General features: G+C 43.9%; 1 protein-coding gene across 7 annotated transcripts in view; it reads right to left on the reverse strand.

Moving 5' to 3' along the window:
* Window positions 1–3,276: 3,276 nt before the first annotated feature.
* Window positions 3,277–12,421, reverse strand: part of LOC104142032 (excitatory amino acid transporter 4) — a 30,747-nt gene continuing 21,602 nt past the window's right edge. For 3 of the 7 annotated variants that reach the window (XM_009671714.2, XM_009671712.2, XM_009671715.2), the window contains 3 exons: window positions 12,189–12,383; window positions 10,410–10,544; window positions 8,638–8,983 (listed from right to left, as the gene is read on the reverse strand). In XM_009671714.2, coding sequence (XP_009670009.1) covers window positions 8,785–8,983; window positions 10,410–10,544; window positions 12,189–12,383 — 529 coding nt within the window. In that variant the 3' untranslated portion in view covers window positions 8,638–8,784. Of the gene's footprint in view, window positions 3,601–4,277; window positions 4,315–8,637; window positions 8,984–10,409; window positions 10,545–12,188; window positions 12,384–12,421 lie in introns of those variants that run through there. The other 4 variants (XM_009671716.2, XM_068919909.1, XM_009671717.2 and 1 more) reach the window with 3 other exon arrangements.

Consider the following 12,421-nt stretch of genomic DNA (forward strand, 5'->3'; position numbering starts at 1 on the left):
TGGCGCGCAGGCGCCGGGAGCGCCGGGGCCCGCCCCGGCCTGTGGCGCGTGGCGGCGCGCACGTCCGGGCTGGGAGCTCCCTGCTGTCCGCGTGTTCGAGCCTCGGTCCCGGTAGAGTGCCGGCGGCTTGCGGGAGCGAGGTGTAGGTGATAGGAGTAGGAAGAAGGCTTGAAAGTCCCGGACAGGTTGATATTCTGAGGGAGGAGAAGGGGAGGGGAAGACAGATAGCGGCTAGGCTCAGGTGCTCTCCCAAAGTAACTTCTCTTAGCACTGCTGTTCTGTGTCGGCCCCGCCGTGACTCATCCTCACAGCACTCCCTGGAAGGGGGTGGGAGACTAGGGAGAAAGAGGACGTACAGAAACCAAGTGATCTTAGGTACAACAAATGAAGGGAAATGGATGTGCGAGAAAAGCCCCCCCCCCCCCAAAAAAAACCAACAAAAACAAAAACCGGAGAACGAGAGGGGACTCTGAGCAGAGCACCCCTGGCAGCACATGCCGCTACCAGGAAGCGTCCCAGTGGTGCTCTAACTCGAAATGTGCCCAGAAGATGGACTGGACACAGCCCCTAGAATTGTTGGGATTACTCCTCTGAGACCTCCTACTGATTCTGTGGATAGCCACCATGGCCAGGAGAGGCTGCTGAGGAGGTCTTGTGACTCCTGTGTGGGTGAGATGTAAGTAAGGCCAGGACCATCGACAAGAGGTTCTGGGAGAGAGGCCACAGCCTTGTGCACTTTCTCTACCTGTGTGGCAGGGCCACCCTCTCACTACAGAAGGGGCCTTAGTCAGGGGATCCTGTGAACATGTTTCCAGCCACTGTTCTGTAAGGATTTTCCAACCTCATCCTCACTAGGCCAAGAAATGAGATTTGAATCTAAGCTGGACCATCAGGGTTCTTTGCCTTCTCCAAATAGGTGGGCGCTAGTGGGAGGACAAGGAAATGGAGTAAAGCACGGCACGTACATATAATTCCAAGCACAGTTCAAGGCACCCAACTCGGATGGCATGTGTTGGATAAGCAGGGGGCCTTTTGGGACAGAGGTCTGAGAAAGAGGCCCTCAGGCTAAGAAGTGGATGAGGACTACCTTCCAGCAGGACTCATCCGCAATAGGAGAGGATTTAAGGATTCAAGGCAGCCTTCTCCTGCAGCAAAGCGGGTGGAACATGGTGAATGAGCCATCCCAAATGTCAGGCAAGCGGAGTAAAGTCCACCAAGTCCTGCTGGCCATCACTGAGGAAACTGCTGATCTTGATGATGCTTGACGGGACCATCTTTCTGGACCTCAAGGAGGCTTCCACTACCTGTGCATAGAGGTGGGACTGTGCAGGAAGGGCACAACTGGGTTCAGTAGGCTATGTGGTTACTCTAAAGAGCTTCCAGGTTCTGGTCTTGGTAGAACACCAGCAGCTCAGAAAGCTCGGGGAAAACCTTTTAGGCTGATAGGAGGAAGTAAAGACAGAGCTGGACTCTTCTCAGTGATATCCAGTGAAAGGACAAGAGGCAATGGGTACAAACTTAAATACAGTAAATTTCATTTAAATAAAGAAAAAGCTTTTTTACTGTAAGGGTGATCAAACACTGGAATGAGTTGCTCAGAGAGGCTGTGGAGTCTCCGTCCTTGGAGATATTCAAAACCTGACTGGACAAGGTCAGCCTGTGCAACTTTGCCAGTTTATAGACATACGCAAAAGCTGGTATCAAAGCAAAAGCTTTAGGAGAAGGCCTTGTAAGAGTTTGATTTCAGTATTTGACCCATGACATAGGTACATGGAGATAAGGAAGTGTAATACATAATGCTAAAGATACATCCCTAACTTTGTCAGGTCATGCTTCTGAGGAAAAAGAATAGAAAAACATCATCATGGAAAAGCATCATGGAAAAAATCCCTTTATTTTTCAAATATGCAAACTATTAACACTGAAACTCACAGCATAAAGAGAAAGCCCTCAGGAATTAACATAGTCAGCCTGCCAGAATGCTATGAACATACTATACAACAGTGATTTCTAGTTCTCTCTTTCATCCTTGGGTAGAGCAAAAGAAGGATAGAATTTCAGGGCAGATTTCCTGGGCAGATGTGGCTCCTGAAGCAATGTGCACCTATCACATGTTCAGGTCCATGTCAGTATTTAATGTGACACATTACCTATTGCCTGAAAATCCATGTTCTCCATGAATTTTCTCTCTTAAAATTCATTTTGAAAAGATGTGTCCTGGTCAAAAAAGCTCATTGTGTATTTATGCATTGAGAAAGCTCCCTGCTTCATCCCACATATTGCCCATCTAATCATTAGGAATAAATCTATTTGCAAATAGGAGAACAACTCAGAACATTTCTGAAAGTAGAAGCAGCAGGACTGCAGTAAAGAAAAGATTGCATAAACTCTCAAATAACTGGCAATTTAAAAAGACAATTGATAAAATGATTTAATATTTTCAGCTATCCAGTTTTGAAGGCCAAGTTAGAACAAGGGTAATCTTGGGTTTGGAAAGAGTACAAACACTTTTGTATATTTGGCTGTGATCTTAAAGCCAGCCTCATTGCAAAGTCAGACACAGCAGGGACATGGGTCCTTGGGAATTCAGAAAATGAAGTGAAGAATTCTCTCTACATGTTCCCTCTACACAAAAGTTCTAGTTATGTCACCAGCAAGTACAACTCAAAATCAGCATGGATGATTCTTCGTGACAGAGCTTCCTTTGGAAGGCTTACTAGTGAAATGGTGTAAAATAGTGTCTGCTGTTTTAAGGATGGGATTAGTTGGTGTAATCAAGTTGGGCATCATAATTGAGTATGCAACTTTACAAAGTGAGTTTAGTATTATCTTATCTTTCTTTCTTGGAACAGCTCTAGCAACAGCTCTGTGTGTATGTGTGTGTTTGTGCACATGCCGCTCGCTTTCATATGTATCTGTAACTATATGTTTTATATATATATATATATATATATATATATATATATGTATATGTATATGCAAATTCCTGACAATAATTTACTGTTTGGATACTGTAAAAAGAAAGACATAATGTCAATCATAAATTGGTTAACAACATGGGTAAATGCCAGAGCTAAAAAATATCAGCTGAAATTCCCCATGGCAGAGTGGTTTGCACCAGTTGAAAATGAGGGCTCTACTTATCTGTGCTCCATTTTTAATATTATGTTGAAAGCAGGAAATCACAAATGGAAAAGCTTGAAGTGTGCTACTTTGTGGGAACATCTGAGATACAATGTAATATGGAGAGCCCCTTTTGTGACATGAAAACAGGTTAGAGTCCTGCTGAGTTTTATTAAAGTATCATTAGGATCCTTCCAGATAGCTTTTTAAAAATGATCTGGCTAAAAGGACCCTTTGCAATATCTCTAAACCAGAAAGGATATGCGTAGATTATAAAGCCAGAAGGGACCCTTATGATCATCTAGTTTGACTCTCTGTATAATCCAGGCCATAGAACTTCCCAGAATTAATTCACATTTGAACTGATGTCCAGTCTCACAATCTTTTTTTCCAGTTCAGTCATCCATTACCCTTCATACGCAGCAAATTTCTTCAGGATTAGAATTCAGTGCTTTCTTGATAAGTTGGAAAAATAGTCTGGGGAAAAAAAAGAAAGAAAGAAAAAAATTAAATATAAACAAATATAATTTACTGTACTCAGGTTGTATTCAATTGCACAAACACAGGCTGGGAAATTGCTAGCTATGCAGCAATTCTCTTTAAAATTATGGCGGGATTACCATGGATCACAGCCTGAGTGGACTCAATGCTATCATGCTGAAGTGAAAAAAATCAAGCGCTTTGTTGGGTTTTATAAGCAGGAGCGTTCTTTAGAAAGGTTTAGACTCATGTTACCATGTCAGCAGATCTGTGGTAATGGTAAGTTAGTGCTCTCTTCAATCCACTGTAAATACAAGCTAGTGCAACAAATCTTAAAACTCTTTGATTAAGATCGAGTCTTTAGGTATAACCATCTCATCCAAGTTAGGGTCTAACCTCACTAAGATTTAAAATAAACTGAGCAGACTTGAATTTGCTGCATGTATGCCTCATGGACAGTTACAATGATCAGTTGATGCATAGTATTCTGTTAAACTACGGTAACTTGAGTCTAAGATCTACATCTTAATGTACATGAAATATTCTTTCCTCAGTGCTCAGCACTAATAAGTCTTTACTTGGTTTATGGTGTCAAACTTTAGTTACTCCACTTTAAGAAAGATGTGGAACAACAAGGAAAAAGTCCAGAGGAGAGGAACATGAATGATTATTACCTGTGAGGGTATACTGAAAGAACTGGGTCTGTTTAGTCTAGAAAGGAGAAGAGCAGACATTATAATCGTATTCAAACATGTTAAAAATGCTGCAAAGAGGAGGATAATAACTTGTTATCCTGCTCACTGGGGCAGGACAAGAAATAATGTGCTTGCATTGCAACAAGAGAGAGTTATGTTTGAAAAAAATGCCCTGGAACACATAGAGATTGGAAGAGTTTTAATAGGCACCTTTGGGGACTGTTTTGGGACTAGCTCCTCCTGCACAGGATGGCCTAAATATATATATGATGAAAGTCACAACAACTGCTCTATTCCTGGGTAGAAACAGCACGTAATTATGGCCAGGAAGATTTAAGCAGGTGGATTCTCTTGCCTCTTAGCATTGCAAGAATCCCTGAGTGATGTATTCATGTGAGTGTTATTTACAGTCCCAGTCCCAGAATTATTTTCCTTCTAGAAGTTGCTCCTAAATTGTGAACATTTACAATGCTTTGCTGGAACATGGAGAATGGCAAACGCTGCTGTGAATCAAATATTCTTTTTTTCTGCTCGGAAGGCTTAGTTTTGCCTCAAAATTGGTCTCCAGTAAGTTCACAGAAAATTAGGAATAAGCATGTTAATACATAACTCTTGTCTTGTTTTAGACTTTGCAACCTTGATATTGTAGCTACGTTTCTGGCTAAAGGTGCGTTCTGCCCTTCCCCGGTAAGAGGTTATGCAGCAGTTTACATCTGCTTATTTCAAAGTGTTTTGTCAAGAGGGCTAAAGTAAGTCCTGTTTAACAGCTGTATAAACTGAAACACAGATAGAAAGTCACCTGTTTAGGATAGGTGGTCTGGTTTGGTGCCTATGATCCTGACCTAGAGGTGTGGTCAGCCTTCCCTCTGGGATCCCTGACCATGGGCACGCCTCAGGAGGTTAAGGATAGGAAAACAGTGTTATCCAGAACTCCTGGGGTCCTCTCTTAGTTTGTTAGAATGACTTTTTTCCAGAGCTGAGCTGCGATGCAGAAGTTTATAGTCTAACCAACTTAATTTTGTTTATATTAAATAGCCTAGTTCAGGCCTTAACACTGAGAAAGTCCAGACAGGAATAGTCTGTTGATGTTATTGTGGCAGTAACGAGGATGAAGAATGCAGCTTATTGCTAAGGCTCAGGGTAGTTTTTCTCTTCTGTACCTGCCTCTAACCTGAAAAAAGTTCTCCTAAACATTTATCTGTATAAGCCAAGGCTTATACAAACTGATGGATTATCATCTCAGTTTGATCTTTGATGAACGAGAGTCTAATTCCCTCTCACCTCCTCCTTCCCTTTAGCAGAAATAGAGGAGACATAATCTTCATTGTCTGGTTGTTGTGCACAGGTCAGGTTCAGTGTCAACAGTGCCTGAGCTGATAGATTTTTTAATCATTCCTCTTACATTCCTGTATCCATCACAACTTAAGAAAAAGCTATGGCTAGTTGCAAATGAAATTTTTCCTGACTAAATTCCATACATATTCCACACAATACCATTTTCTTGAGCCACATATATTCCGATGGAAGAGCTTATTATCTTCTCCTGCTTATCAGTAATGGCTCTCCACTAAGCCAGTTCAGAAAAATCCTAAACATCAGCTTGGAGTGATCGAGATACCTCTGGGCATCTAATCTGCAGTTACTTTTAGTTGCTTTTACTGATGACTCAGCCTCAAAAGGGGAAGGAAGGGTGCTCTTCATCAGCTAAAGCATGCAGGAAGTAAAAAACTGTGCATCTAAGGATCTTTTGATTCACAGAATAGGAATGGGATTTGATAAGAGCAGCCAGTTACATAACTGTGTGACCACAGTTTGACCTCTGCTAGAGCAGATGTCAGATAAGCAACGTACCTCCCAGAGTCAGGAAACAGCCAGCTGCCTTATGTTCTGGGGTCAGCAACTCCTTAATAGAACTACAATACATTTGAATCTGTCCTGTTCTGTTGTCTATTTTTATTTGAAAGAGACATGTTTGGTCATTTATCTCAGATTCCCAAATATCTTCCAGCCCATAAAGACAGACAACTGTTTGCCTACGTGATGTGGAACAGTGGCAGCACCAATATATATAATCCTGCAGTTCCTGAAGGATCAACAAGAACCAGAGGATCTGGCTTTGGGCACGTCAAGAAGTGTGTTTTAGAGAGCATTGTTATTGCTGAGGAGCTGAGCATGGGAAGGTGTGGTTCTGATTGGCTCCAAGTTGACTCCAGCAGATGCCTCTGAGGTCTTCCTTCCTGAAGCGCACTCAGGTGCGCCTCTGAGTATATGGCTAGGGTTTTTGGATGAAAAGGATCAGCCTGCAAAGCGAGGATGGAAGAGGTTTAATCAATAAACTGAGTTGGAAGCAATGAGTCAACTGACTGATATCCTCAAGTAAAAGCTGCTCAGTTTAGATAGATTGGCTGTGCCACAGGAGGCTGCTTGCTTCTGTTTCTCGGCTTAGCCATTTCTCGAGCAGGACTATTACATTTAGTAGCTGCAAAACTGTGGATCCTTTCCACCTTCTGGTTGCATCTAGACATTAATTTTCTGGGTGTTCATGGACATGGAGATTATGGAGCAAGTCCTGCTGATTCTGCTTACTGAAGTGAGAGATGCATACCATATTTCTGGCCATTCCATGGTAGGGGGCAGAGCATGGATGAAGCAGGTCCCTATTTGTTGCTTGGACCTCTCAGATGTGCCAAATGTCGTGTGGGCTTATGCCCAAGTGTGTTAAACAGAAGCTGAGCTCTATTTGGTAGGAACAGAGAAATGCATCCTGAAGGGACCTCTGTATTTATAAGCTAGGGATCTGGCAAGCTTGTACAATTGCCAGAAAGCTGAGAACCAGCTGTGCACCATAAAAGATGACGAGCGGTAAAAGACAGATATATTTTGAAGCAGGTTCTGGAACAATGTATCTGAAGGGGATGAGCTTCTGCAAATAGTAGTTAAGATGAGCAGAGGAACTCTTTCCTCGGAGTTTTGTGTTGAAGAATAAAGTTGTTTTCTGAGCGAATCTGGGGTAGCAAGGAGTCATTGCTGGCATGGAGGTACTACAGCTGCTCAGGCAGGCAAACTATGCTTAAACTTTGCATTTCCCCTTCTGGTTTCAGCAGGAGGAGAGCTGCTTTCCAAAAGAAACAAAGTTAGCTGCTGTTTGGCTGAGCTCAGTAGAGGGAAGAGTTGGTTCACAGGCTAGATAATGGACCTGATCAGTTCTTTCTTTGCTGCTTTCATAATCCTTTAGTTGCTTCCACTAATGAAAAGCTTTTGACCCCTGTTTGTGCTACCAGCCAGCACAGTAAGCCCTGTCCCTGCTGTATGATCCCCACGTTTCTTCAGGAGCTGGGGGACTCTAATGTCTACATTCAGAAAGGCTACTAGAGAAGTGAGAAGTTCTTGGGAAGCATTAGCAACATTATGTACAAACACCAGGACTGTGAGAAAGGAGAGGACTGCCTTAGCACATATCTGCTATTGCAGATGGACTGAAGCTTGCGCTGCAGCGGGCAGCACTAGCAGACTGCAGGAAGGGCATGACTGTCCTATACCTTCCCTGTGTGGCTTCTGCTGCATGAGTAAGACTCCGCCTGTTTACCGTAAACACTGTTGCCAGTTAGGAGTTGAACAAGAGTGCTGGGGTTCTGCAGAGATCTCTGAATGGCCTGTGTGAAAAGTGCCTTATTCTTGGGGGAAGCCACTGACCAAGAAAGGCTTCCCTGCTTTGCAGCTGTATCTTGCAGGGAGGAGACATCAGGACAACATTTTTGTGCCAATCCACAGGTGGTTATATCACTGTCCCACCTCATTTAGCTTTGCTCATACTTTAGCTCAGAAATGAGGGAGCTCCTAGTGCAGCTCATTCACTGAGTATTTTGTACTCAGGTCTAGCTCTAGGACCCCAATAAGAATAGCTAAATCAGGCTTTCGTGGAGTAAATCTTTCTTTGCATTTACAGTATTGTGACTTAAAATTAATTGTTCTTTACCTAGAGACTGCAAAATACCAAGGAATATCAAGACAGATGGTGGCTGACAGGTGCTTTAAGTCCTTTTGCTTTTGCACGCCATGCGTGCCTACAAGGCAGTTAAAACAGGAGGAGGCTACATAGTGACTAAACTGTGACTCTGAAATCAGGGGAAAAGTAACAACAGCTGTTGCAGATTTCTGGTTAGTAGTGCGCAGGATGCTCTAGCCTGTATGCTAATCAGTCCAGGCTCTAGTTTCTTAGGTACTACACCTGCAGCACTTGCTGGTTGTCTAACAGCAGTGTCTCAAGAAACATTCAACTCTGAAGTAAGAGAAAGTTTAATTTTGTCTTTCTGACTGATGTTCAAGAGAGGATGAGGGAGAAAAGGGACTAGGAGAGGCTGCATATGAGGAGAAGATTATGGGGGGGTGGATCTTGGAAAGTGGCTCTTTCTCTGTCCTCCACTATGTATTTCTGTTTCAAGTCTTGACTTTTTACAGCATTTAATCTACACTCTGCTGCCTGATTTCATAGTGCTGTCTCACTCTTGTGGTGCTTGGGCATGTTGTTTTGTGGGCAGACCAGGTGGGAGGACTGTTCTTTCTCCTCAGTCACAGAATTACCAAGTTCACAGTCCTGTGCGTCCAGCTCATGGCGGGAGAGATGCTCCACGATGCCAGCACCCAGAGAATCCCCCAGGACATTGGTGGTTGTTCTGAGGCGGTCCCTGAAAAATCAGAGAGAAGAAAAATGAAATACAATTTTCTCAGTATCAACCAAGGGGATGGAGAGTATTTCAAGAAACACCTATAATGAAACTTCACTTCTCACATTTCTCTAATAACTGGCACCTCAACATTGATGGGAAAATAGCTGATGAGCTGAACATTTAAGGTTGCGCAAGCAAACAGGGCTTATGCAATTGAAGGCCTTTCAGTTAGGGCTGTTTGCATGACTCCTAGAGAGCTTTCCTTGGTTCTTAACCCTGAGCTCCGCAGGTGCCAGCCTGCATATCGTTCCTGTTCCATTGCACTCCCCATTTTTTACTGTAATGTTTTGGACTTCTCACAAAATACGGGGAAACATTGGCAGCTTCCTCTCCAAAGGTCTGCTTCGGTCTTTCTGCAGACTCACATGAGCCTTGCAGCATCAGGTATACTTAAGTTGTGTTGTTTTTTTGTTTGTTTTGTTTTTTAAAAAACAAAAAAGTGCAGAAAATCTGGACAAACATATGGCTTAGTGCAGCTGTGGATCAGATTTCCAGAGGGTGGATAGTATACACTAAGATGGTGCACCAGACTCCTCATGCTAAACAGCAAAGCTGAAGTCCACTGTGAAATGAGATATTCTCCACAACCACAATTGCCATGTAAGAGTTGAAGCCACCTCCTATCCAGCCGCCTAACTCTTTGTACCTGACTGAAATCAAACGTTTTGGGTAACTACAAGAGGTAACCTGGCATCTTGGGAAAGAGGGCCTTTTCCAGCTAATTCAGATCTTACGCACAGTTCACAGGAGAATTGGAGGTGCTGGGCCAGGCTCTGTTTCCAACTGCTCAGCTATGGCTGGGAGCAGACTTTACTACAAATCAGCAGTACAAGATATACAAGAAAACAGGAAACACTGTCAGTGTATCGCTGAGTCAGGAGCTGTGTTTGAGAAGACTGAGAGAGTAGAGGCTATGCACAAATGCGTTCTTCAAACAACTTGGTTCCTAAGAGCACTCTTGTGAAATTGCTTGTCCTAAGTTTTAAAAGGGAAAGATAGTAGAGATGGAGCTGGATAGCTGCACCCATGTAAACACTCCTCAGTATTGTATAGCCCAGTCTTATCCCACCTTCCTTGTTTGGTAGGGCAGAACCATCCCTCTGCAGTGTAAATCTGCACATTACTGGCACAACCTGTCCCTAAAGGTCTGGAGATAGCTTCTGTGTGCTTTTCAAGATAAAGCAAACTAAAGACATTCTGCTTGGTGACCAAGCTGATCTGCAAGTGACCTCTGTGCAAAGGTCCCATGGATAAAGGTGTGTTTCAAGGTTAATGATACAAGTTACTGAGCCTGCATGTAGCAGAGACAGTGGGAGTGTAGATGAACTCTGTAAGCACTGGCAGGAAGCACAGAACGGTACATGCTGCTGAGCAGAAAACTCACAGAAACCAGTCCACAGCGATGATCAGCGTAATGTCTTCAGTTGGCAGCCCCACTGAGGTCAACACTATGACCATAGTCACCAGTCCTGCTTGGGGAATACCTGCAGCTCCAATGCTGGCTGCCGTGGCGGTGATGCTGGGGGGAACAGGAAAGCACAGCTATCAGCAAAGGGAAGAAAAGAGGTAGTCACAGCTGTGAAGAGCAAATGTACGTTTAATTGGTGCCTAGCCTGCTCCAAACAGCCAGTGCCCAGTGATTCTGTGGGAACGTAACCAAGCCACAAAGTTATTTCCCTTGTATTTCTCGTTTCTTATGAAATACCACCAACAACTACCATTTTTATTAGAACGATACGAGGACTGAGAAGTCACATGCTTGCAGCACAACGATCATGCTGCTGCAGCTCTGTCCCTGGTATGAAGCAGTATGGTCTCTCAGCACATCAGTTGTTGCTAGCATTCCACAGGCTTCTGCCTCGTTGTGGCCAGAGAGTAGGTAATTCCTTGGCAAGGCCTCGGCCACTCACTGTGGTGTTTTTCCTCTCCACTGTGTGATCTGTACATGACTTGCTGCCACCAGTCGAACTCTGCTGACTTGTGGCGTTCTTAACTGTCTCTTGGGAAGAATATACCCACGTTAAAAAGCTATTTATTTTGAATCAGGTCTCAAAATGAAGTGCTGCTCGTGTGGGTATATTTTTTTTGAGTCAGGACAAGATCCAAAGGCTGGATTTGAAAACTAGACAAAGTCAAATGGAAAATAAAGGATATAGTCTGTGTTTCATGGCCTCTCTACTCTTTGGAGTTGTCAAATGAACTGTGGCTATCCTTCTAGATGACCCTGCACATCTGGGAGATCTAGATGTATATTTGTCCCTGCTAAGAAATGACCAGAATTTTCAATGCTAAAAGATGAATTCGGAAGCTATAAGACCAGAAGAGGAGACACTGATCTGCATTAGCAGCTGTCCCATACAATCACCTATGGTGACCCTGCTGCCATGGCTTGTGGGAGAAATCAAATGTCAAAACAAAGGGAAGCTCTGCATACATCCATCAGATCTGAGCACAAACTGTTAATTCCTGCCCTGCTGGGGAGAGGTGGGAGTGGCAGGGGAGATTCAGCCTACAGATCTGAAGAAAGGAGGAAGTCATCCAAAGCACATAGGCACCCCAAAGTCCTTTTGAGGTCTTGAGGTGCTTCCCAGCACTTCTGCTGCAGAGTCATGTCAGCAAGGATGGTATTACAAGTCTCAGAAAGTGGCTCGAACTCATCACCTGCAAACAATCTTGGCAGCCTTTCTGCCTTGGTCACAGAGCAGGATGGTGACGTGGGACATCAGCACTGCATCCCCCTGCTCAAGCAGGGTCAGCTGGAGCACATTGCCCAACGCCCTATCCAGATGGCTTTTGAATATCTGCAAGAATGGAGACTCCACAACCTCTCTGGGCAACCTGTTCCAGTGCTCTGTCACCTTCACAGTCAAGCAGTTTTTCCATATGTTCAGATGGAACTTCCTGTGTTTCAGTTTGTGCCCATTGCCTCTCCTATCACTGAGCACCACGGAGAAGAGTCTGGCCCCATCCTCTTTACTCCCTCCCCTCAGATGTGGTGCCCAAACCATATTTGTTTCTACAACTGGAAGTTTCACCCTTCTTTTCCACACTCTTTTTTTTTCTTGTCATATCTCCCAAGCAGAAGAGAACCCTGACTGCATCTCAGATAACAAAACTGGAGTCCCTCTTCTAACCCCATAATCCTTTCCAAAGCCACAGTCACCTTATTGTGATGATCTGTCCGAAGTCAAGTTCATAGTTATTGACTTGTGCAATGAAGATGGCTGCAAGGGCCTCATACAGAGCAGTACCATCCATGTTAATTGTAGCTCCCACGGGCAGAACAAACCTCGTGATACGCCTGTCCACACCATTGTTTTCTTCCAAGCACCTGAAGGTGATGGGCAGCGTTGCGGAGCTGAAAGGAATTTATAAAACACCATGAATAAGTATATG

The sequence above is a fragment of the Struthio camelus genome, chromosome 26 (assembly GCF_040807025.1).
Source record: "Struthio camelus isolate bStrCam1 chromosome 26, bStrCam1.hap1, whole genome shotgun sequence".
Taxonomy (NCBI): domain Eukaryota; kingdom Metazoa; phylum Chordata; class Aves; order Struthioniformes; family Struthionidae; genus Struthio; species Struthio camelus.